The following is a 23,832-nucleotide window of genomic DNA, read 5'->3' as shown; positions in this document are numbered from 1 at the left end:
CTTGAGAACTTTTCCCTTCGGTTTCCAACCGCCGTACGACCACTCTCGGGGAAGACGGCGACCCCGGAACATCATCATTTCTAATTCAATCAGCACCGACGACCACAATCGTAGTTGTGGCGCCGCTATCATGCCCTTGACAACACCGGTTTTGACGGTGGACGCAGATAATATTCACAAGGTGGATACTGCTAATGCACAAAGTCTTCATGGCATGTGGATGGGTACGTTTGGCTTCACCGTATTCTTCAAAAAGTACCCCCGGGCTAATGCGATTTGCAGTATTCTCGAAATGTGCCGACTACATGGACCAGGGCCGTCGGCTCGAGAACTTGAGCTGGCGTCTGTGGACTCGCGAGACATTCTGTGTTGAGCCTGAGAAGTCGAACATGGCTTCTGTTCTTCCCAAATTACGCTCAGAGGCCGGTGATTTGCCGGAGCTCTCCGCCAGTGTCGAGTCGGCCGCGTCCGACCAAGCTGAACGCATCGAAGCTCACATCAAGCGTCCCCAATTCTCGGATTCCCGGCCCGCCGTGGTCCGTGAGGACTCTCTGGCTAGTCTAGGTCGTGGAAAGGAGAAGCACATCACCTCTTTGGATCTCGAGCGTATGGTTCTTAACATCAAAGAGAAGAAGAACCTGGAGCCTTTGGCTCCCATGGTCGAGCCCACTGCTCCCGTTGTCGACATCACTCCCCGCACATCTACTCCCTACTCCCACTCCTCCTCTCCGTCTCGACTGTTTCGACTGCCAGACAGGTCCCTACCTTCCCTCGCCCGGTATGCCACCCCCGGAAATCGACGGAATCCTGCTCGACCACCGCCCCCGAAGGAAACGACAGCGACTCCGCTCAAGTCAACGCATCTGATACCAGTGTCTCATCTTCTGGAGTGTTGCCTTCCCGACCGGAATTGATCAAGTCGCCCAGTGTCGTCCGTGGGTTCTCGCCTTCTCTCATTTCCTCTTCCTTCCGGTCGCAACCCAGACTGGCTGTCGAAACGAGCCCCTCTCGCGAAGCTCCTCAAGTGAAACCCTCCCCACTTAAGAAAAAAGGAGGCATGTTTACACTAGGTGGATCTTCTGGGGACGATGACGAGAGCTCATTTGAAGAGCGCATCAACGCGAAGGTGCCCCAAGATATTACAACTGGTGGAGGGTCTCTTCGGCCAAATGGCAGTAATCCGAGCTCGTCCAAGAAGGTTGCCTCCTTCAGTGACCATGTTCAAACCATTCGACCCCCCAAAAGCCCCCTCGTTGCCGATGAGGATGCTATCGAGACCGATGACGAGGTCTCCGAAAGTGCCATCGAAGATGACGAAGATTCTGATTGGGAGGACTCGGTGACAGAGAGCGGAAAATCAAGTGTTGATGAGCGACCGGAGATGTTCCAGCGGGTCGATTCCCGGCCCAATTTGGTGTCTCGGCGATCTCTTCTCACCATGATGATGCACCAACCGACTAAAATGAATGGAAACGCGTTCCGGTCCAGTCCTGCGCTGCAACGGTCCCGTTTGACATCACCCAATGGACCTTCCATTCCTGCTTCGCCTTCTGAGAAAGGAGAGGACGAAAACCTCACCATGCGTGGCCCGGGTGTGCCTCGATCAAAACCCATCACCATGAAGTCGCCCCCACCCCAGTCGGTGGCTCATTCGCCGCGTACCACCCGACGCAACATGCTTGCGACCGAGTTGACCGAGTCGCTCCGCCGACATCTCCTTTGGGAACGCCAGCAGAAGAGCGCCACCGCCAATGCCTTCTTGAAGCGACGTCACACTGCCCACGATATGAAAAACCTCCAGGAGTACCCTAAGGGACCGCACCGGGCTCCGGGGGCGGGGCCTTCTGGGCCTTCCGGGTCAGGAGACGCCAATGCTGGCAGCCAGGCTCGGGATAAGGATCTTTCCAAGAACGGGTCATGGACCAACTACGCCACGGACTACGGTCCATGGGAGTACCACGTCAAGGGATGGTAAACAACACCTCCCACTTCCTTCTTGATGTCTCGCGACAGCGTTTCAACTTTCTTTTTCGATACGCAACGATTACGATCATACCATGCATTGCATCCAGGCGCAACTAGGGCTTGATTTGATTGGGTTTTCATCGGCTCCAGGGGCCGGTTCTCAGGGTGTTTTCTCGAAACAGCATTCACTGGGTGATATTCTTGGATCTTTCCGGGCCACCTAGGAGTGTTTATCCCTTAATATTCTATGTACAGCTTCAACATCTCATCCTCTTTCTCTTGTTTCTTTCTTTCTCCTACCCACTCCCCTTTCGGGATGAAAATACGGAATCAATCGACATCTTGCAAGAGGTTCTCACCAGTCCCAATTTTCATGACCACGAACTTCCCACCAAAAACAAAAGCCATCCATCATCAGCGCTACTGGCCACTGCCCGTCCACTTGGCTCGCAGAAAACGTGCTAGCATTTTATCAACCTGTTTTTTCTTTCTTTTCGCTTTCGATACCAGATACCATGGCACATCCTGTCTTGTTTGAACGCCATCGGGCGCTTGCTCCTGTACGCTACGCTACTTACGCCTCGAGCGGAATAATAAGAAAATACGAAAAAAACTTGGAAATCAACATCTCAAAAAATGAAGCCTTCATGCACCTCGTATTATTTCAGATGTAAAAGTAGATCATCCCTGCCTCGATGGCTGGGGCTATGCGGTGGTGAATTGGCGGTCTGGATGCGTAGATGGAGGGGAAAAACGCCATAGCTTTCTCCTGCAGAACATATCTACCTTAGCACGGGCGTCCTCAAGGTCTGTAAAAGGTTTGCCAAGCGCGCATCCCTGCGATACCGACGCCAGAGAAGTATCAGGTGGAAATCTAGGCTGTTGTTGGGGCGGGGGCGGCTTTGGTGGCGCTGACACGTCAGAAGGGGGGGTGATACATAAATGTATGGTAGACGGCAGTTCCTTGATGGCTTCGACGTTACAGGCGAGGGTCTCTTCTATACATCGAGGCTGGGGTACGGGGAAGGGGGAAGAGAAGACCCCATCTAATCCCGCAATATTGGATCGTGGGTCATATATTTATCTAGTTAGGGTGGATTGGGAAATTATGATAAAGACTTTGAGTAAGGCGTTTCGCCCTATCAATCCTCAAAATCGAAGGACGAACGGACGAAAAGTACCACTAGGCTAGATGGGTATTGAGCAGCGCGCCCGGTCCCAACAGCATGGATTTTGAAGATCTTCCAGAGCGGAAGGGGGTGTCAGGTGGTCGCAAAAAAGGATGAAGAGGAACAGGAGGCGCAGGATTGAAAATAGTAAAATGTCAGCAAAAGTACGGGAGAGATCGAGATTGACCCGATTTCTCAGATCCGGATCCAGGCCCTAGAAGGTCGCGTCGCACTGTCCGCTTCACATGCCGTCCATGACATGGTGCTTGACCTTAGCTCTGCGCCCAAGCTCCCGGGGCTCCGGGGGATGGTGGTAGTGGCGGCTCCACTGCGACTCGACGAGATAAGCGCTCAGTCCTTAGGTACTGGGGTAGAGCCTGCTTCATGGCTCATGGTTCTAGGATTGTCTAGGCACATGTGCTGTAGAACTGTAGAGTCCTGGCCACCGGGGATGTTGTGAGAGGCGCGGTCTAGACTTCCCCGAAGGGGGAGGGAGTGTAGCCCGGGTTGCCTCATCATGACAGTATGTAAAATTTTTTATGATTGGGAATAAAGAGCCTTGAGTTTGGGGGGTGGTAGCCTGAATTTCAGACATATCGATAATGCCAATTCATCAGGCTGGGTATAACAGACGATTCGGTACTAGAGACTGGGTTAGAGAGCAGGAATAAATGAGATCGAGGTCAGGCGACGGTCATGTGGATGGAGAGCACATGACACCAGAGGTGATGCATCGCTTATTAAGGAGATCGATCTATTGTCGTATTATTGCATCCCGATTAGGTGCCATTGAATCCAGTACATGCCCTAATTCCCTTTCCCCCCGGAAGCCGAACATTACATAGGTGGATCCTCCTTTTTTGGGCGAGTCGAGCCCGAAGTTTGCAAATTCCATGTTACAACCCCACGTCTTGCCCTCCTAAAACGCCCGACTGCTTCAACCTTTTCTCCAGAAGGTAGTCTCTGACTGGCCGTCTCCCCGACTGTGCCCGACTCTCGTGGGGCTTATCAAAAGCTTTTGCGCCTAGAGACTTGAGACCCAGGGCACTTGCAGACGCGAACATGGGTGATTCGCTCGAATGAGAAAGGAGGCTTGAAAAAAATTAAAGCGAGCATTGCATTTAGTATTCTCCGGTGACATGGTCAAGTGACTGCGGCAGCGCGTCTAATATAAGTCTACCGGTCTCCGGCTCTCTCGGCCCTTCAAGTTCAGCCACCTCCAGACTTGCTCAACTCTTCCTAACCGTTTTGAGATGACTTGCCCCGACTTGAGACGTTATGGTGTTCGATTTCAGTTGAGCGATTCAAAGCTGGTGGAGATCACGGTGGGGCTGACTGCTCAACCAGGGTGTCAGGAATTCGCGTCAAGACCTTAGGACGTTTTTAATTGACTGGTCCGTCTCCCCGGATGACACGTTCTTTTATAACTGGATCTCGGGCCAAGCGCTCTACGGAATACTCCATTGGGAGGGGTGTGGCAACCCCCACGAAATGAGGATGTTCCATGTGACGAATACGAATGTCGGGACGCTCGGAAAGTGGACTTTGGGAATCCTGAGGCTGGTTTCCTGTTGGCTGGGGAGATCAACTGGGGGGCCCTGTAGAGATTCGGCATGCCGATGGAGAGATCATGGAATCTTTGATGCCGGGTGTTGGGGACCCTTGTTTGCATTTGCGCTTGAAGCAATTGGAGCAGCTCAACAGTATAGTCAAATGCTTGAACTGACCTGTAGTGTCCTGGAAACACGCATCAAATCTTGACTCTCAATCTGTCAAAGATACCCTTGCGTTTCTCTGTAGCGCTGCGGGTTGCTTTGTCTGGATGTGGAATTCCAATCCTCCACTATCTGCCCTGATCGGCCAACCAGGGCTCTTTCGCCTTCCAATCTTGGTCTATCAGCCCTAGACTTGATCCAAGCTCAGGCCTGTTCGCGCACGCTCGGAGGAACCTCGCGAAAACCCTGCTTCTCCATGCGCTATGCCTTGGTCCTTCAAGACAACATCTTCATCGGTGAGCTTATCGGTCGCAACGTACACAATTTCGACGTCATAACGGTGAACCAAAGCAATTCGATACCGCCATGGACCACCATGGTCCAAGCACCAAAATAGTTATACACGCAGCTCAACTCCTTCCTGAGGACATTAATCCCGGCTTCCCCGAAACCATGAGGGGTCTGGAATGCCGAAAAGCCATGCCCAACTCGGCACTTGCGGCCCAATCCCGAATTCTACAAATCCCCTAGGCTAGGGCTAAAAAAAAAAGGAAAGTGGGAAAGGGTTGCGTCCAAGTATTCTTAAGGGCTTGACCCGAAGGTGCATATTAAAGAACATGATTGGTTCCGCCACATCTCTCCTCCGTGGGTCTCCGTCTCACGTGTGTGGGAGTTAAGGAGCGCTGTCCTCCGACGAATCACAATACATGCCTGAGCGGGTTTCGGAGCGGAGAAAAGTCCAGATTCATGTGACTCGTTTTTGTTACTGAGATTCATGATTGGAAGGAAGCTAGAATGAGTGAACATGAGAGTTTTGACCGGAATCAATCTTTTCCGCATCCTATCTTTCCAGAAGCGGTCATTTCGGGGGGCAATTGCCGTTGAAGCATCACAAGGCTTCCAGAAGCTTTCCAGAAGGCCGATCCGGTCTGCAGTGAACCTAATCTCTGCATCTAGTTTAGTGCATTGCCGAATCTGGACGTACGTTTTTCCGTACTTGTAATGTACCGTTCGTCCGACGTATTACACTGTGGAGCTAGTTACCGCCCCGGTGCGGCGTTTGTATATGGCGTACGCCGTGAGTTTTAATCTTGTGGATAGGGCTGTATATTTGAAGACTATTTTTCAATGATGTGATATCTCTAGGGCACAGGAAGGTGTTTGACGAGATTTGCGACCGTGGAGAATGTCGGGATTTTCTTTCTTTACGGGAGGGAACGCCTGATGCAAATAGTAGAGTCTATCAACGCCACGGACAGGGTACACTTTCGAGCCGGGTAGAAGGTGTGTGTGACCTCGAGGTTGAGGAAGAGAGGGCGCAATGTCTTGTCCTGGTGCGGCGACTTGATATAACATCCTGTTGTTGTTTCGCGGTGAACCTTGGATCTACGCGGGTAGGAAGCCTGTTGGTGACATTTTCCGTGTCCGTTGCGCGTAATTATTCGACGATGCCCGTGGAACGACTCGCGGTGCTCTCCCGCTGGAGTCAAAGACATTTCTATAGTTGCATTCAAGATAGTGAAAGATATTTGCAGACCACATTCTCTCGAGAGCACAAGAAATATGGCTCGGTCTGGTGTTGAGACCTTGGCAGCATTGTCCCTGCATGAACATACCGACTGCATAGCTCCTCAGGTCTTTGAATACGTTTTGCCTGCTGCTTAGTATAATGTGACGCGGGGCTTTTTAGCATGTCCTGGTCCTAGCGCATACGGAGTCCTGGAAGCCGACCCCTCTTCTCCGCTTGACCGCCTGTGTGGCATTTCCCGCATTAGACTGCGTTAGCTGCAGGTCTTCTTACAGGGCGGTTCATGTTCCAGGAGGAAAGTCTCCCGAGCGGTGTTGTGTGCATATGGAAAGCTTTACAGAGTGGGGTCATCATGACCTAAGAGCCGAGCGGAGAGATGCAGGATAGAGAACCGTTGAGAATTTGACGTGGGGTTACTTTGACAAGCCCTGAGAGATTCAGGACTGTCAGATATGCACAACCTTGAGTCAACCATGATTCATCTCGTTCATTTTCGTAGCTTGGTAGATGTGCGTGGAAGATGGTAGATTAAGGAATGAGTCAGATTGAATCACGACTCCAAAGGCTTGGCATTCCAACTTTCTCTCTATTTGTATACCAGACCTGCTTCACTCAGGTTGGATCTTGGAATCCCTGGAGTAGTCTAACCCAACCCGGCTTCCCGGATTTCCATCGCGGCTTTTCCAGCAGCAGATCTGGTCCTGTCGATCCTTTGGTCACCCGATCTCTGCGTTGGCAGAAAACGTCACATTTCGACCGTCTCTTTTTGCCCTCGACTCATGGCGAACGGATCAGTGGACAGTCCGGGTCTGGACTCCCAGATCCAACGTAAGTCTTTCCCTTCTTTATTGGTCGCAAAGGTCGAGGACGCTTTTCTGGGAAATATGTTCTACGGGCTCCCCCACTGCTCTCGTATCTGAGTTCCCCGGGTCCTGACCCTGCCCGGAGCCTTTGCCGCCCAGAGACTGGCTTGTGTTCTCCAGAAGAGGCACAACGGCCCGCAACCTTTTTGATCACACGCTTATGGAGAGAACTCTCGGACAGGGACTGAGCAGCCGACTTCAAATGATGAGTTGGCAGCCCCAGCTTTGCCGCATGGCGTTGAATCCACGCATGTGCCAGCCCCTCGCCAATCAGCGAGGAAACGGGGCAAATGTCGTTATTTTGCGACCAAAAAAGGTATGTTCTTGCGTTGAGTTCATGCGGTTTCAGGTTTTGGAGTGGTGATCTTGGCTGCTTTTGTGGTGTATTGCGAGAACTCCCCCTTTGGATTTTCGTGCACGCTTCCCTTCAGATGGCTTGATTCCCATCAATATGGAAGGATGTCATGTTTCTCTGCTGGGGCCCTGGAGACTGGGTTGTTTACTCGGACCCCTGTATAGAGGGACGTTGAATATTGCACTCCGAAACTGACACCAGAATAGGCTGCCGTGCTGGCGCGGAGTGTCCATACATCCATGACGCCTCCGCTACTGAGCAAAAAGTGAAACAGCCTAATCAGCAGTCGGCGCCACAGCCATCGTCTGACAGTGCTCAACATCTAGGCCCTCGTCTAGCGGCTGGTGTGCAAAATCTGAGTATCAGCGGACCGGCGCCTTCGAATGGCGCTCAGCCTCAACGGCCCGTCTCAAAGATAGAGCAAAAAGACCCGAGAGAGTTCCAGATCAATCAGTTGAGACGCCGCTTCCGTCCGGAGGAGATGGCAGATGAGAAGGGAGTGACTCTGTCATTCGGATTGGCGCCATCTGACCCAGACTTTCCGTTCGAATTGGACAAATTGCAATGCGTCCTTCATGTGCCTGCCTCGTACCCGGGTACAGGACGGCCCACGCTTTCTGTTACGAATCCCGAGATGGAAGCGGCGTATCGGGTGAATGTCAGTCGCGGTTTCGATGATATTGTTGATTATACGATTAGGACGAAGGGTCAAGGGACCCTGCTTGGCTGGATGAACAGTCTGGATAAGCAGCTTGAACGCCTGCTGATTACTCTCGAAAGAGGGCCAAAACTGAAATTCGTTGCGAATGTTGGTGAAGCGCCTGCTCCAAGGGAGCAGAAGCCTCAATTGACCCTCGCGAGTCAGCGTGAACTGCCCCGGTCTACGGAAAATGCTGCTGTGAAAGTGACGCCAGTTCCAGCCCCGGTGTCAAAAGCACCAGTGGCGAGGAAAACCTATAGCGCCGCAGAAAAGAGTCAAGCGGAGAAGCGAAGGTCAATGGAGACAAAGCAGCTAGAAGCTCGCCTTGGACGACTGCCCATGTTCCAGAAACGCACGGATACATCTTGGATCGTCCCGATTCAACCCAATAAGATGGACCATCTGCCCAGATCGCTCCAGACGATCAAGACTGTGAAGCTGCTGGTCCCTCATCTTTACCCATTGGAGCTAAGTTCAGTTGAGATCCTAGCAAATGACAGCCCCGAGGCAAGATCTGTGGAAACTGGATTCACTGAATGGGTTGGAAAGCACTCTCAAATGAATTTGGTCTCGCAAATCAATTACTTGGCTAGTAATATTCACGTCTTCGCCAAGACGCCTTTGCCTGAAGTAGCTGAATACTCCCAACACGAACATCAGCACGTTCAATCTGATGTGGAATCATCTGCGCTGGAGCCGTCAGATGGTGTACTTCTTGAAAAAGATGGAGACAGGCCCCATTTGCATGTCATCCCTCGACCGCCAGAGTGGTCTGTCCAGGATTCAAATAGTGACAGTGAAGTCACAGATGAATCGAGTTACGACGATGAGTACTCAGAGGAGGAAGAAGGCGAGGACACGAGTGAAGGCGGTGCTCCCGTTCCTGCAGCTGCAGATGACGCGCCGGGTCGAGGTGTCGCGCTTTCATTCCCATTCATGGAGCTTTATGGAATCGAGCTGCTGGAACTTGTTCATCTAGCTATCACAGTCAAGTGTGAGCGGTGTAAGCAGACTGTGGATATCAAGAATGTTCCCCAGATTCAGGATCCGAAAGCGTCGCCTAAGATCGAATCGTGCCGGAAGTGTGCTAATTCGATGAGCATTGGTGGGTCTCAACAACTGCTCCAATCTCTGAAATCTTGACTAATGCTTTTCTTTGCAGGCTTCCGGAGACAGATGATGCATTCACATGCTAACCGAGCTGGATATCTGGACTTGGAGGGTTGTACCATTGTGGATCTTATTCCTAGGTGAGCATTTATTTCGGGAACAATTTAAAGAGACTAACTGACTTTGAATAGTAATTTCCTTCCAACATGTTCCGAGTGTTCGACCGTCCATCCCATGCCTGGAGTATCTGCCGTTCGCGGAGAAAGCGCCATGGCGATTTGCCGTCACTGCCACCGCAAGATGGGTAGGTTTCACACAACTTCCCAAACATCGTTCCAGACTAATTGAATGTCAAGTCTTCAAACTACCCGAAGTGAAGTTTTTGGTCGTGAGCACCACAGGTAGTAAGTGCCACCTCTACGGAATACACCTCGTCAACATACTTATCAACGGAACTCAGTCACCTCCCGTGCTCTTCCTTTGAAGAAGAAGGTCAGTTCCACCACAGAGCGTCTCTGAATAAGTCTAACCCCTTAAAGACCAAAGAAGTCCTCGGCATCGTTGCAGGCCAAGAGCTACCCCGTCGTGGTCGCTGCCAGCATTATTCAAAGAGTCACCGTTGGTTCAGGTTCAGCTGTTGTGCGAAGGTCTTCCCGTGTGATAAGTGTGTATTGCTCTGACATTTTGTCTCTGTTGTTGAAATTAACAATTCATCTTAGATGTCATGATGCTGAAACCGACCATCCGAACGAGCACGCTAATCGCATGATCTGGTATGTTCATCCCTCATGGAGTCAATAGGTTGATTCTGACGATCAAAATAAGTGGTTTCTGTTCTCGCGAGCAAATCTACAGACCAGAGAACTGCGGTATCTGCAAGGCGGTTCTCGTAGGCAAGGCTGGTAGCGGATTCTGGGAAGGTGGAAAGGGAACTCGTAATCGAGCTCTTATGAGCCGCAAAGGTAAGAACGTCTTTCACAGGCTGTCATATAGCGATACTGATGGTGAATAGATCCTCGGAAGTACAAGCGAAGGGGAGGAAATCCTCCTGGCGGATCAAGCTCGAAGAAGAAGTAGAGCATGTTCGGTCTTGTAGCTGTAAATGGGCATATTTGAGCATTAGCATACTTGCATCGCATGATTTTTGGGTCGATAGGGACCTCGAAAGCTGTGTTTAGCATCTGGCAAAGCCATTGTCAAAAATCATGATCAACTTATGGGTTCATTAAAAATCTTTGTCTATATCATTGATGATCTTTTCACCGTGTGATGCTGGTTGACAAGATTCAATTGCGAAAGTTTGCTTATGCGTAAGGATTGAATCAACGGCGAGAATCTCAATCAGAGTACTATCATCAGTGCCTAACCTTGAGAGTCCTGACAAGCAACGCGAAATGATATCATTTGGTTCCTATGCTTCAGAAGAGCTTTCTTCGCAGTCACAAAAATTGGCGTGGAAAGGGAAAGGTGCTCATTTGACAGATTTCTCTTCGTTCTTTGTCTCGATTTACGTATTGTTATCACCACAATGATTCGACAAGCTAGACTTGACTGTCTGACGCTATGGTATGCCTATGAAAGCTCTTTTGTGCTGTACGAATAGGAATGAAGTTGAAACCGGTATGATCGTATTTGTCATAGATAAATGTGCAGTGAAAATCGCTAATACAAATGCAAATACAAGGTATCATTTTGTCAAGCAGATATTCCATCAAACGAGATTGCCACGCAGCTCCTGCTCTCTTTCAATGGCCTCGAACAGAGACTTGAAGTTACCAGCACCGAAGCCATCGAAATTGTGTCGCTGGATAATCTCAATGAAGACAGTGGGGCGATCCATCATGTGCTATGCCGTTTATTAGCGGAAGTTCAGAGATTGGCTCCAAAGAGATTCATAATTTGACATACCTTTGTGAACAGCTGGAGAAGATAGCCACCCTCGTCAAAGTCAATCAAGATATCTAAACTCTTGATAGTCTCAAAGTCTTCCTTCAGAACTAAGCTGGACTGCTTCAGGCGTGCCTTCATGTCGGTGTAATATGTCTCCGGGACCTTGATAAATTCCACTCCACGAGCTTTCAAGTTGGTGATATCGCGGATGATATCGTCGGTCTGGAGAGCAATGTGCTGAACACCGGCGCCATCGTAGAAGTCTACGTACTCTTCAATCTGGGACTGCTTCTTGCCCTTGGCGGGCTCGTTGATTGGCATCTTGACAACCTCGTTAGGTGAAGCCATGACAATACTTTTCAGAGCTGAGAATTCACTATAACGAATTGTGTCAGGTTTTGTCTTTGGAGTTCTCGGGGTGTTGACTTACGTGCAAATCTGGCTATCATCGACAGACCAGAAGCGATGGAAGCCAAGTGCCTTCTCATAGCTAGAAACGTATGAGTAACAATCATCCCCACGGCCGCGAAAACACTCACTATTCGCAAATCTTGTCCATCTCATTCCAATCCTGGTTGCCAACGCAGTGATCAATGAACTTCAACTCAACAGGAGGCAGGAATTTTGTGATCGGATCCTCAGTACCAGTCTCAAGACGATAGCCAGGCAAAAAGGCACCGCGGTACTGGCCACGCTCAATCAGGGTGTGGGTAGTTTCACCATAGGTCTGGATGGTTGCGACCTTGACATGACCATCTTTGTCCTTCAGAATTTTCGGCTCAGACACGGCCTTGCCGCCGTTCTTCACCGCAGCGTTGAAAACAGCCTCAACATTGTCTACCTCGAAGGAGACATCCTTTACCGCATCACCGTGCTTCTCGAGGTGACAGTGAATTTCACGCAGCTCAGCTTGCTCTTCGGGGTGAAGCGGCCGATCTGATCCTGGCTCTGAGACCGCAGAGGCGAGGTCAGGATGAAAGTAATGTCGCCGTTGCGAATGACGTGCGAACAGATGTGACGGCTGCCAGTCTCGAGACCACGATATGCGATGCGCTTGAATCCCATGCGAGTGATATAGTAGCTTGCGGCTTGCTTTGCGTTGCCGACGTACCAGTGGACATGATCGTAGCCGCGGTAGCTAGCGAGCGAAGATGCCCCCGTGGTTGACGGCGGAGGTGTGGTGGAGATTGCTGAAGGCGCCATGTTGGTACAGAATGTGTTTAATTCGACCTTTGTTCTTGTCTTTTCCAAATTTGCAGACTTCTGAAGTTTGAAGTTGTGTTTTGTAGAAAAAGGTGTCAAGGATGACCCAGGATGATGGTTCATATAAGAGACGCCACAGCATATGATTTATAAAAATGAGCCATTCACACAACATCTTTGAAACTGCCGAGGACGGATAATTTTGCGCTTTACTCGTCATCCTGACTTTGAAGCCGCGATTCTATGCGGTTGGCTCCGCATCCTGAGGTATCCGAGGTTTTCCGCCAACAGCCGGGCTGGGTCCGCTCTTTGATATTATCGGCTGTGCTCATCACTCACCTTATTCTCAGACTCAAGACTCAGAAGGATATCGCCCTCATATCTTAACAGGCTACACATATCCTTGTGCGCCGTCGAGCACCTCAATCTCAAAGGTCCCGAAAACATACCACTCAGCTGCCAACAATGACTTCTGTCGAACCAGCACGGCCATGCTTAACATCTAACGATGCCGCCGTTCTCCAAGCACTATTCGATGCCGAGTCTTCTCCATCGTCCGGCATCACCGTTGACCCTCTGCTTCCTTCATGGCCCGCAAAAGTGAACGTCTCTCGCGGAGACCTCGAGACGCTCAAGCGCCGCGAGACAGATATAGTTCGCAAGCTGCAAACCAACGAAACACCAAGTCGAGAGAATGTCCAATCAGCTCTAGACGAGCTAGACTCTCTCATTAGCAATTATCCAACCTACCCATCCACATACACAAACCGCGCCCAGGCACTGCGTATCCTGGTAGACATCGAATACAACGAACGCCTTAAACACACCATCAACCACCCCTACGGCTTCGAAATCAATGCCGACGATGCATTATTCGCTCCAGAAGCCGCTTCTCTATCTTCTCAAATATTCGCAGACCTAGGCCAGGCCATCTCTCTCGCCACCCCCGATTCCCCTGCAGATCCATTGTCCTCAGTCCAAGCGCGCCTACTATCAGACGCGCATACTCATCGTGGATACTTGTTATTGAAGTCCGCGCGTGTGAAGAAGGAGCGGGCCGGAACAGATGACGTTGGTGGTCCAGAGAGTCTGCGTGGACTCAGTGCAGATCGTCTCGAGGAGATGGCGAGTCATGATTTCTTCCTTGGTGGTAGATATGGTAATAAGGTCGCGCAGCAGCTCGCTGTGCAGACGAATCCGTATGCGAAGATGTGTGGAGCGATCGTGAAGGAGGCGATGAGAAAGGAAGTCGAGCGTTGAACCTTTGTGTGATGGAAATATATCTTGATTAAGAGCCAATAATTGCATAGTGAGCGTTCTATAAGTTTGACTATTGTCCAAATGGTAGCTGCTACCGTAAAGATGACTGATAAGTACAGCTGAAAGTATTGTGTCCGTCGAATATACTGGCGATCGCATCCTAAGTCTGTTGAATCGGGCCAAGTAATGGAATGCTTTCTTTTTCATCGAACATCTTTTCATCTTGGTCTTATACCTATCCTCCTCAGATTCATGTGGAGGGCCTTCCAACTCTCAATGTGAGTAGCTCTGCAGGAAAAAGAGTACTCGGGCCGTCCTCGTCAATTTCAGCCTCCAAGGTCGATTATTATAATCAAGTTTCTTCAAACTATGTGATGTTATTTATTTCCATCAACTCGGATTTCGTCAACAAAAAATGCTTTTCAATAATGGCTAAATACGTATAAATTCCGTGAGATTTCCTCTCAACCTCCGACAGACCTAATTCGTCTTGTTGGGGTTAACAAAGTGACGTTTCAGTGGCGTCCAGCTGTGGTTATTGTACTCCTCCTGGACTTTTTCACAAGTCTTCAGGCCCCATTCGGAAACACCAACCATAAGAGAACTGCGCAGGTATTAGCAAGAAGACCAAGACAATCCTTGGAGCCATAAACATACCTCTCAAACATGAATGCCATGCTTCCATCTCCGACCTTGGCGGGCTTCAGCTCGGCGTTGCTGGCTCCCTCAAATGCAGCCGAGTCCGGACCGTGTGCACTCATCACGTTGTGTAGACTAGCACCGGCTGGCTGGAATCCACCTCCTGTCTTCGCATCATAGTTGCCACTGATCAGACCCATAAACTCAGACATGGTGTTACGGTGGTACCACGGAGGCCGGAAAGTGTTCTCAGCGACCAACCAGCGAGGCGGGAAAATGACGAAGTCAGCGATGGCAGTACCAACGTGATCGGAGGGACCAGTCAGAACAGTAAAGATCGAGGGATCGGGGTGATCGAACGAGATGGATCCAATGGTATTAAATCGGCCTAGGTCGTACTTGTATGGGTAGTAGTTACCATGCCAGGCGACGACGTCAAAGGGAGTGTGCATCTGGCGCGCCGAAAAGAGTGTGTTGTTGAACTTGCTGAACAATTTGTACTCCGTGGGTTCTTCTTCGTCGTCAAAGGATGCAACGGGAGCTTGGAAGTCGCGCGCATTGGCGAGACAGTTGGAGCCGATAGGGCCAAGCTCGGGGAGCTGGAAGTGACCTTGGTAGAGTTCGCAGATATAGCCTCGGACAGGGCCGTCTGGGAGAGTCACGCGGTAGCTGGTTCTCCGTTAGTATGAATCCTTGCCTCTGAAATATAGTGGTTCCTACCGGACACCGCGTGGGATCACACAGATCTCGTTTGGGCGCAGGATAATGCGGCCGAGCTCTGTCTGGATGTCCAGGACACCGTGCTGGGGAACAATCAGGAAGTCGCCATCGGCAGAGTAGAAGGCCTCCTTGCCCATGTCCTTTCCAGCGGCGTAAAGCATGATACCCAGGCCTGTTTTCATGGTCGGATCACCCGAACCGGCAATCAAATGCAGACCGTGGACCCAGTCCACCTTCTCGTCAAGATCGAATGGGTTCCATCGGAGCTGGTTGGGGATATGGTGCAGTTTATGGGTCTCGGTGGTCATAGTCGTATGGTAGGAGTCGGCATCCTCTGCCTTGAAGTTCTCGTGGGCCGCTGCGGGCAGCACACGATATACCCAGGTCTGCTTATTTTCATGTCGAGGAGCTGTAAAGGCAGTTCCTGAGAGCTTCTCGGCGTAGAGACCATAGGGCACCTTTTGCGGTGAGTTCTGGCCTATGGGTAGAGCACCTTCGATAGCCTCGGTCCTGGGCCAAGTTAGTCTAATTACAGATTACTACGGTTGTTCGGGTACTCACTCGTGATACGAGTCGAAGCCGATCTGGTATTTGTATGGGTCTGGGTGAGAGAAGTTGGTGACGGGCATGATGGCGGTTGTGATGTGACTAGAACGGAGGAGCTTGAAGATTTTGTAATTTGCGTTCGGCAGTAGAACTGAACCCGATCCGAGCTGTGAGTCCAGCTCCATGTTTGAGTCTAACGTCACCGTGGAACTGCGCACGATATCCGCGTTTATCCCCGCTTCGACGAGGGCAACCCGTTTCCGCGCCCGCGTTCATGCGGGGGGCGGCTCAATTCCGCCGAACGGAAAGTTCGCGGGCAGAGAGTTCATAGTTAAGTTGCAAATCCAATTAAGCTGGAGATTCTGGATTCTTCACAATTTCAATCACCTCTTCATCATGGCGTCCTGGCTCCAAATTCCTAAAAACTCGCCGTTCTCGCTCGCCAATATTCCTTTTGGCATCATCTCCGCTTCTTCATCGCGCGTAGCCGCCATTGCCATCGGTGACTATGCTTTGAACTTACACGCCTTCGCCTCATCGGGCGGCTTCTCTCAACTGCCTGCGATCCAGCAGCACTTGGGTGTTTTTAACCAGCCGACTTTGAATGCTTTCGCTGCGCTGGGCCGTCCCGTGCATCGCCAGGTCCGCGAGTACCTGCAGAATGTCTTCCGTGCCGACACCCAATATCCCCAGCTTCTGAAGGACAATGCCGATCTTCAGAAGACAGCTCTGGTACCACTGTCCCAGGTCACAAACCACGTTCCGATGCAGATTGGTGATTACACGGATTTCTATGCCGGTTTGAACCACGCCTACAACATCGGTGTTCTCTTCCGCGGGCCCGACAACGCTCTGCAGCCCAATTACAAGCACCTCCCTGTCGCCTATCACGGTCGCGCTTCTTCCGTTGTGCCTTCCGGTACTCCTCTGCACCGTCCTCAGGGTCAAATCTTGGCCAACCCCGCCGCCGACCCCAAGGTGCCAACATTCTCTCCTTGCAAGCGCCTTGACATCGAGTTAGAACTGGCTGCTTTCATCAGCACTCCCAACGACTTGGGCAAGCCCGTCTCTATTGATGAGGCTGAGGATCACATCTTTGGCCTGGTCCTCATGAACGATTGGTCCGCTCGCGATATCCAGGCTTGGGAGTACGTTCCTCTCGGCCCGTTCAACGCCAAAAACTTCGGTACTACGATCACTCCCTGGGTCGTACTGATCGATGCCCTCGAGCCCTTCCGTGCTCAAGGTCTGGAGCCCGGCAATCGCGAATCCCTCCTTCCCTATCTCCGTGAGAAGCGCGCCGACACCTCCTACGAGATTCCACTCGAGGTCGAGATCACCAATAAGGGTGGCCAACCTACTATCATCTCCAACAGCAACTCCCGCAACCTTCTCTACTCCTTCCCTCAGATGGTCGCTCATCACACGATCACTGGTTGCAACCTGCGAACCGGTGACCTCCTCGGCTCTGGTACCATCTCCGGGACTGAGCCCAAAACCCAAGGCAGTCTGCTCGAGCAGACCAACGGCAAGACCCCTCTGAAGCTCGCCGATGGCTCAGAGCGCATGTTCCTCGAGGACGGTGACACCATTATCCTACGCGGCAAGGCCGGCACTGAAGGCGCCTACGTTGGATTTGGTGACTGCGTTGGCACTATTCTCCCGCCCGTTGCGCTGTAGATGGCGGAAAATAATGAGATGATTCGATATGATGAAATTGCTATTCCACACGTTCCATAGTCCTAAGATAGTTGCAATGACACGTATAACCCGGCAAGAAATGGCCGGTACAACCAAGCATTGAAAGCAAAAAACAAAGTAAACCCACTAGCTTTACACAACGTTGCAAATCTACACCTTCGCCCGAAGCTCCTCAGGTGTATCAGGCTGCGTCTGCCAGTGACCCTTCTGGACCGCCTCCTCCCTCTCCAGGTTCTGCGCAATTCGATAAGTCACCGGAAACATCGCTAAGTCAACACCCACCCTCTCAGCGCCCCACACGGCAGGAATTAGGCAAATATCCGCCATGGTAATCCGATCCCCGACGCTAAACTTCCCAGCCGAGCGGGTAACAATACTCTCATACGCACGTAGACCATCCTCGATCAGCTCCTTCGACCAAGCAGCCCGGTCCGCCCCGAGCAGAGCAACCCGCTTGAAAATTCTCAGGTTTGTCACGGGCTGGATGTCACACCCAATAATTTCACAGAGAGTCCGGATGAGGGCTCGAGTTTCCAGGTCTGACGGGAGAAGAGCAGGTCCGTGGTTTGGGAATGCCTCGTCAAGGTATTCGAGAGCTGCCAATGACTGGGTGATTGTCACTGGTGTCGCGGAGGCGCGCTGGATCACAAGGGCTGGGACCGTGCCGGAAGGGTTTATTTCGCGGTGGGCGGATGAAGATTGTTCATCTTTGAGAAGGTTGACGAATACTGAGGTGAATGGAATTCCTTTCAGATATAATGCGATACGGAGACGTGCTGAACAAGAGGAGCGGAAGTATGTGTAGAGGGTTACGGAGTCGGTCATCTTGAAGCTTGATGATAATAGTCTTGTCGGTAGTATGACTGGGAAAGATAGTTAGGATAAGTTAATCATAAGCTTGAGCATAGCTTTTCATGCTACATTTAATGTATCATACGCTCGTCTTGCCTTCGCGATGGCCGGGTTAATGATCCTTGGCGCGGAACCAGTTCCGTTGCACCCTGCGCCGTTGCTTTCCGCCGTACCTGAACCCCGTACTCGATGAATGTGGGGTACCGGATCCTGATTATTCAAATCATTGTTGGAAAGACCTTTGTACCATTTTGGAAGACATGCATCAAGCGCAGAGCTTGTGATCGAGCTAAAAGTCTGACCCTCTCTTCTTGAAATTGAGCTATGGCTGGAGATTGGAGTGAGGGACATCTCAGTCTATTCTTTCTCCTTTTCTGAATGCTAATTTTACGGCTCGGGCCTTTGAGGTGACTGCCTATCGATGCGATCTTCAACAACGTGCTGAGATCAGCTTTCAATACCCCGGGTTCGGAGACCTATGCGAGACCACAGGATTCGGCGCTCTTGATGGCTACGCAATTTGCTGGTTTTCACCATCAAGTAGAACTCAAGCCCAATTTCTTCGAACTTCATTTTGTCCGCGGCAAATTTGACCGACAGAATACCAAAGAAGACTTAGAGAGACGACAGCATGCCAGGCTCTAGATGCCTTCTGGCCAGCATTTCCGAAACGGTTCGAAGAGAATAAGCTTAGGCAAGCTCTCAGGAAAGAGAAAAAAGGTATATTTCAAGAACTCAAAGGTACTGCCTCGAGACTCTCTGGTGCGTAAGTATGCAATCACTCTCGGACGGCTCTTTGGATCTTGTTGCCAGAATCTACCGAGGTTTTCACCCAATGGGACGATAGCTCAGTTGGGAGAGCGTGCGATTGAAGTTTGCTTCAATCTTCGCAAGGTCGCTGGTTCGATCCCGGCTCGTCCCATTTTTTTTGTGTCTGTTCAATTTCTTGAGAAAGATAAAGCAAACAAATTTTTATTTTCTTTCAATCAATCAAGTTGATTGCTGTCTAGCTAACTTCGAGACCCTGTATTACATAATGGGACGATAGCTCAGTTGGGAGAGCGTGCGATTGAAGTTTACTTCGGTCTTCGCAAGGTCGCTGGTTCGATCCCGGCTCGTCCCATTTTTTTTTCGCTTGTCACAAACAGCCTAGTTCGTTAAAGAATACTTCCAGGAGAAGCTATTCGTAGATTGCCGCCCAAAGAAGCGCCGTCTGTTAAAGGAGTAGTCACTAGAGGCTTCCTCTCTCTTACTTAATTTTCCCTTTCTTAACTTGTAAAAGCTCAGGGGTTGAGTTATGTTTCCAGCTATGGTAATTCTTCATAAACGTATACAATTCTGTTTGCAAAATGGGAGGCAGAATTTCTTGGGAGGTATCATATTAGTAGAAGACAAATGAGATTTCAAATGAGATAAAGAGAATCAACACAAAAGCTGATACTCAGTCCTTCCAAGGTCGGTTCCGCCACCATTTGTCAGAAGGCAAATGCTGGTGAAGCCAAAAGCAGATAGATCACTTGGCCTCTTTCTATACATATTCATTGATCGGTTTGAATAGCTGAGATCACTGGCTAAACTTATGTATCACTAATGCAATGCATGAGTCTGAACTATAAAGACGAATAAGATGTATTGCAAAGCAAAATCTTAGAAAATCGTGTCTGACATGGCCAAAAGACCCACAATACCGACAAGTCACAAATTACGGACCCAATGAAGTATAGAGATACGTTGATGTTGAGGAGCCTTAGAAGAGGCTACCTTGAAATGAATTGTATTTCTGAAGAAAATAAAAAACTTCACATTGACAGTAAATAGGTCTAAGAAATTCAAACAGATCTACATGTTTTTCGTCATCAGGACACAAAAGAAAAAAAATGGGACGAGCCGGGATCGAACCAGCGACCTTGCGAAGACCGAAGTAAACTTCAGTCGCACGCTCTCCCAACTGAGCTATCGTCCCAGGAATATCTTTGGTGCCTCATATTTCATTCCATACACCTTAACTTTCTTCGACTTTCCCAATGCCACTATAATGTCAAATTTGATCATATTTTCAAGATGATAAAAAGAATTGTGGGTTCTTTATTGAATTTTCCTAGGGCCCACGCAGCTACCTTATACAACCTGTATCAAGAGCGGGGTAGGCAAAGACATTTTTAACATCGTGTAAAAAGACTTAAATTCCTGCTCACTTTTACTGTCGGAGAAGAATGAATATGAGAAGCAGCTCAAAATCGTTGAGATCGAGGCGTGTGAACAAATACACTAAAAAAAGAGTAAGATCCTAAAAAAATGGGACGAGCCGGGATCGAACCAGCGACCTTGCGAAGATCGAAGTAAACTTCAATCGCACGCTCTCCCAACTGAGCTATCGTCCCATTATGTAATACGAGGTTCTAATTTTGTTCTCTGAATAACAGTCTCTTTCATGTGAATCAAGTCTCAATCTTGTCGACGGCACATACGGGTCTATGCACCCAGGAGTATCTTTCTAAATCTGGTAAACGAGAAGAGTCACTTACTACTCTATCACCTTCGTGCGATTCAATCTGAGCGGACTGCTCTGAAGGCTTTTCTGAGTCTTTGTGGTGGTGGTGGTGCAGGAAGCTCGACCTGGTTCTAAATAGGCGTTCTGGCCAGCTATCAATGTTAATATCTGACATATTAAACCAGTGATGGTTTCGTCTGAGCTTTCTATCTTCCCTTCTGACATACTTTGTTTTTGAGGTCCAGAGAAGGAGGCACCAAAATATCCGAACCTCTTGTAAACGGGCGATATGAGTGTATTGCTATGCAAGCTGTTCCGGGCTATACATTCGAAACTTGGAGCTGTTGGGATCCGATGTGTCACCAAGATTGTCGGAGGTATATCACGGACGTTCCCGATAAATCACAGAGTAGCAAATCGCCGAATTATAGCCATAGGAGATCTGCTCTTGTTATGTAGGGCAGTATTGGACAATGTGCAGGGGCGTAAATTGGAGACTCGTTGGTCTGGACCGTACGTCGTGAAGGAGTTTTTGTGAAATTATCAGTCACTATAATTAACAAGACTTAGCTTCGGGACTACTTATTGGGAAAAATAACCTTGAATATATCGTTGAATATATCGATAAAATTGTGGGTTGAACCAAGGAGCTTATCGACGAGGCCCGCACCTTGGAGATTTGCAATGAGTTCCAGCGCAAAGTCCTGCTCGTGGGCGTCAGATTTCTCCAAATCTTTTTCACGGCGCAGATGCCTACGTCTGGGCTAAACATAACGATCTTCCGGAAGCCTGCATTTTAGGTAAAGAATATTGTGCGTCCTCACTTTGATCTTGGCATCAAAAAGTTGAACCAGGGTTTGTACTCGGTCGCTCAAATTGCGGCACAGAACCTGAGGCTCTGATGGCCGGAGTTGATGTTCGCCTGCGGGAGCCCAAGATGACCGTATCAAGAACTTCAGACTGAGCCATTGCTGACATGACTGCTGTGACTCCGGATGTGCCTCTTCAGACCATCTGCGACACCTTAAAGTCAAGTTGAAGAGCAGCAAAGTGAAGATTATGACCATTTGGAGGCCGATAATAATATCGGTCATGAGTACGAACGTTGAGGGGCAAGTAACGGAGGTCGAACCAGAGACTCCAGGACAGTTCGTGGAAAGTGGTGCTCATACAGGGACTGAATCTGGTCAGTAAAGTCTTCAACTACCCCGATTTTATCGTCTTGGAGACGATATTAATCCTTATTTCACAGCTCTCAGCTCAATCACAGAATAGGGAGATGAAACGGGGTCCGCAAGCAAGTTATACAATTCGATGCGTTCCAGGTGCCCCGGTCAATGTTGTCCCATACAGTCAACCTTATCCCATATGAGACTAAATGATTACGCTCTTTGTCGTACATGTTGTAGAGGGACTAATGAGGACTGTGATACCATTAGATTATCTCTGGCAATTTTGTCAGGACCATATTATATCTGAGAAGGCTTGAGACATATCCCCGTCTCTTCCACTGCTCTGACCGGCAATATCCAAAAGGACCATATCGTATGTAAGTAAGATATAAAAACATCTTTTAGATCTCAGTCATGAAATCAGTAGCGCGTAGCTTGTATACGGGAAGAACACCCGATTTTTTCTAGAGGGGCAAAAAAAGACTAGATTTCAGTTCGTGTTATAGTTCCGTTGCTTTGACGGCAAAAAAGATGGGACGAGCCGGGATCGAACCAGCGACCTTGCGAAGATCGAAGTAAACTTCAATCGCACGCTCTCCCAACTGAGCTATCGTCCCATTGGGTAAAGATCGATGCTACATTTTGCATACCTGACCTTGCGTGTTCCAAATTGAACGAGCTAGCCAGTCCTAGCTATCTAAAATATCCACAAAAAGAGGTTAATTATGTAGATAAGACATATCGTCTTCAATAAATAAGTCTAGAGGATAATTAGAATTTTCCTGTGTCCAGAAGCTATGGAAAAGTAGGTTCGGGGGGTTCGTGTAGCATCAATCCGATGGTTAAAGCAACTAAAAAAAATGGGACGAGCCGGGATCGAACCAGCGACCTTGCGAAGATCGAAGTAGCTTCAATCGCACGCTCTCCCAACTGAGCTATCGTCCCATTGTATGAAAATTGGGAGGAACATTGGCAAAATGTATTAAACATGCAAATGTAGCTCTGATCTCAAACTTGCCAGTGTGATTTTTTCTCAACTCCAGCCAACTACTTCGGCATAATGTCCTCGGTTGGAAATAAGTTCCAAGCATAGAAGGCTAAAATCACGTACATCAAGGTATCAATTGGAATCATGATCAACGCAGAACTCTAAATGGTCTTATGGGGTATATGTATCATTCAGCAAGCATGTGTAATCGGGTACGAACTGTTACCGACCAAGACGAAGAAGAATTCGTGTATCATTAACAGAAGCAACTAAACTGGAGAAGAAGAAGAAGAGAGAAAGAGGGAAACGAGCATCTACGAAACAAACCCACTTCTATCCCGAATCGGGTTAGACCTACGGCTCCTTCCAGATCACGTTCCCCCTCAGGCCTCTCTCAGGCCACAAGACATTCATGCGTCACACGAACTGATGTCGTAACTTGATACTCGACTGCGTGCATGCCCAGTGAAGTTAAGTCAAAATAACAACTCTCGATACCGAATCAAACAATTCCGGAGCATCCCTTCAATGTTTTATCATTGAACCATGACCGCCATTACCCGTTCATCAACCGAAGACAGAAAAAGATCCGAGGTGACATACTTCAGTCATTGACATGGTTCATAGTCAAGCATACTTTCATCTGGGCTTGATGGCGCGTGGTCAAACTATTCTGAGCATGGTTCATCTTCACTGCATGCTCCGAACCGGGGTGGGTGAACCGACCAAGAAGTATCCGAACAAATTATCAAAAGGAAACAAAAAATCCAAGTTCGGTTTAAGTCCCCTCGCAGAACGCGGTCAAATTGACCCTTAAAATCTGCCAGGCGAATCATGGGACATTTGAGGGCACTTGGAATTATCACTCCTGAAAAATGTTGAATTGCCACAGGTCAAGTTCGATTGAAAAGTGGAAGATATCACAAAACTCGGTGGGGACGTTTTGTAAGCCGAACAATGTAAAC

The 23,832-nt window shown here is 49.4% G+C and overlaps 7 protein-coding genes across 7 annotated transcripts; 4 read left to right on the top strand and 3 right to left on the bottom strand.

Annotated features, from left to right (window-relative positions):
• Window positions 1-130: 130 nt before the first annotated feature.
• On the top strand, window positions 131-1,975 carry N7477_009628 (uncharacterized protein; the record flags this gene model as incomplete). Its single annotated transcript, XM_056971289.1, is given in 3 exon segments — window positions 131-224; window positions 283-739; window positions 754-1,975. 3 exon segments carry the CDS (start codon window positions 131-133, stop codon window positions 1,973-1,975), a joined length of 1,773 nt encoding a protein of 590 aa, XP_056818268.1.
• Window positions 1,976-7,156: 5,181 nt separating this feature from the next.
• On the top strand, window positions 7,157-10,482 carry N7477_009627 (CHY zinc finger protein; the record flags this gene model as incomplete). The annotated part of the gene is made up of 10 exons (XM_056971288.1): window positions 7,157-7,205; window positions 7,802-9,400; window positions 9,458-9,545; window positions 9,597-9,709; window positions 9,762-9,809; window positions 9,866-9,897; window positions 9,945-10,069; window positions 10,125-10,178; window positions 10,231-10,367; window positions 10,418-10,482. 10 exons carry the CDS (start codon window positions 7,157-7,159, stop codon window positions 10,480-10,482), a joined length of 2,310 nt encoding a protein of 769 aa, XP_056818267.1.
• A 634-nt stretch (window positions 10,483-11,116) lies between these two features.
• N7477_009626 (4-hydroxyphenylpyruvate dioxygenase family protein) lies at window positions 11,117-12,498 on the bottom strand (the record flags this gene model as incomplete). The annotated part of the gene is made up of 5 exons (XM_056971287.1): window positions 11,117-11,251; window positions 11,314-11,671; window positions 11,726-11,785; window positions 11,835-12,151; window positions 12,196-12,498. The coding sequence occupies 5 exons, from the start codon at window positions 12,496-12,498 to the stop codon at window positions 11,117-11,119; spliced, it is 1,173 nt and encodes a 390-aa protein (XP_056818266.1).
• A 465-nt stretch (window positions 12,499-12,963) lies between these two features.
• Window positions 12,964-13,758, top strand: hmgX (the record flags this gene model as incomplete). Its single annotated transcript, XM_056971286.1, has 1 exon — window positions 12,964-13,758. One exon carries the CDS (start codon window positions 12,964-12,966, stop codon window positions 13,756-13,758), a length of 795 nt encoding a protein of 264 aa, XP_056818265.1.
• A 480-nt stretch (window positions 13,759-14,238) lies between these two features.
• hmgA (putative homogentisate 1,2-dioxygenase (HmgA)) lies at window positions 14,239-15,848 on the bottom strand (the record flags this gene model as incomplete). The annotated part of the gene is made up of 4 exons (XM_056971285.1): window positions 14,239-14,362; window positions 14,416-15,066; window positions 15,118-15,627; window positions 15,679-15,848. 4 exons carry the CDS (start codon window positions 15,846-15,848, stop codon window positions 14,239-14,241), a joined length of 1,455 nt encoding a protein of 484 aa, XP_056818264.1.
• A 211-nt stretch (window positions 15,849-16,059) lies between these two features.
• fahA (fumarylacetoacetate hydrolase FahA) lies at window positions 16,060-17,343 on the top strand (the record flags this gene model as incomplete). The annotated part of the gene is made up of 1 exon (XM_056971284.1): window positions 16,060-17,343. One exon carries the CDS (start codon window positions 16,060-16,062, stop codon window positions 17,341-17,343), a length of 1,284 nt encoding a protein of 427 aa, XP_056818263.1.
• A 171-nt stretch (window positions 17,344-17,514) lies between these two features.
• On the bottom strand, window positions 17,515-18,189 carry maiA (maleylacetoacetate isomerase MaiA; the record flags this gene model as incomplete). The annotated part of the gene is made up of 1 exon (XM_056971283.1): window positions 17,515-18,189. One exon carries the CDS (start codon window positions 18,187-18,189, stop codon window positions 17,515-17,517), a length of 675 nt encoding a protein of 224 aa, XP_056818262.1.
• Window positions 18,190-23,832: the final 5,643 nt, after the last annotated feature.

The sequence above is a fragment of the Penicillium maclennaniae genome, assembly GCF_028827695.1.
Source record: "Penicillium maclennaniae strain IBT 15551 chromosome Unknown utg000008l:1.0-3552695.0:1.0-3555053.0, whole genome shotgun sequence".
NCBI classification, from domain to species: Eukaryota; Fungi; Ascomycota; class Eurotiomycetes; order Eurotiales; family Aspergillaceae; genus Penicillium; species Penicillium maclennaniae.
The sequence above is the reverse complement of the archived record's forward strand: the minus strand, read 5'-3'. Positions and strand labels throughout refer to the sequence as shown.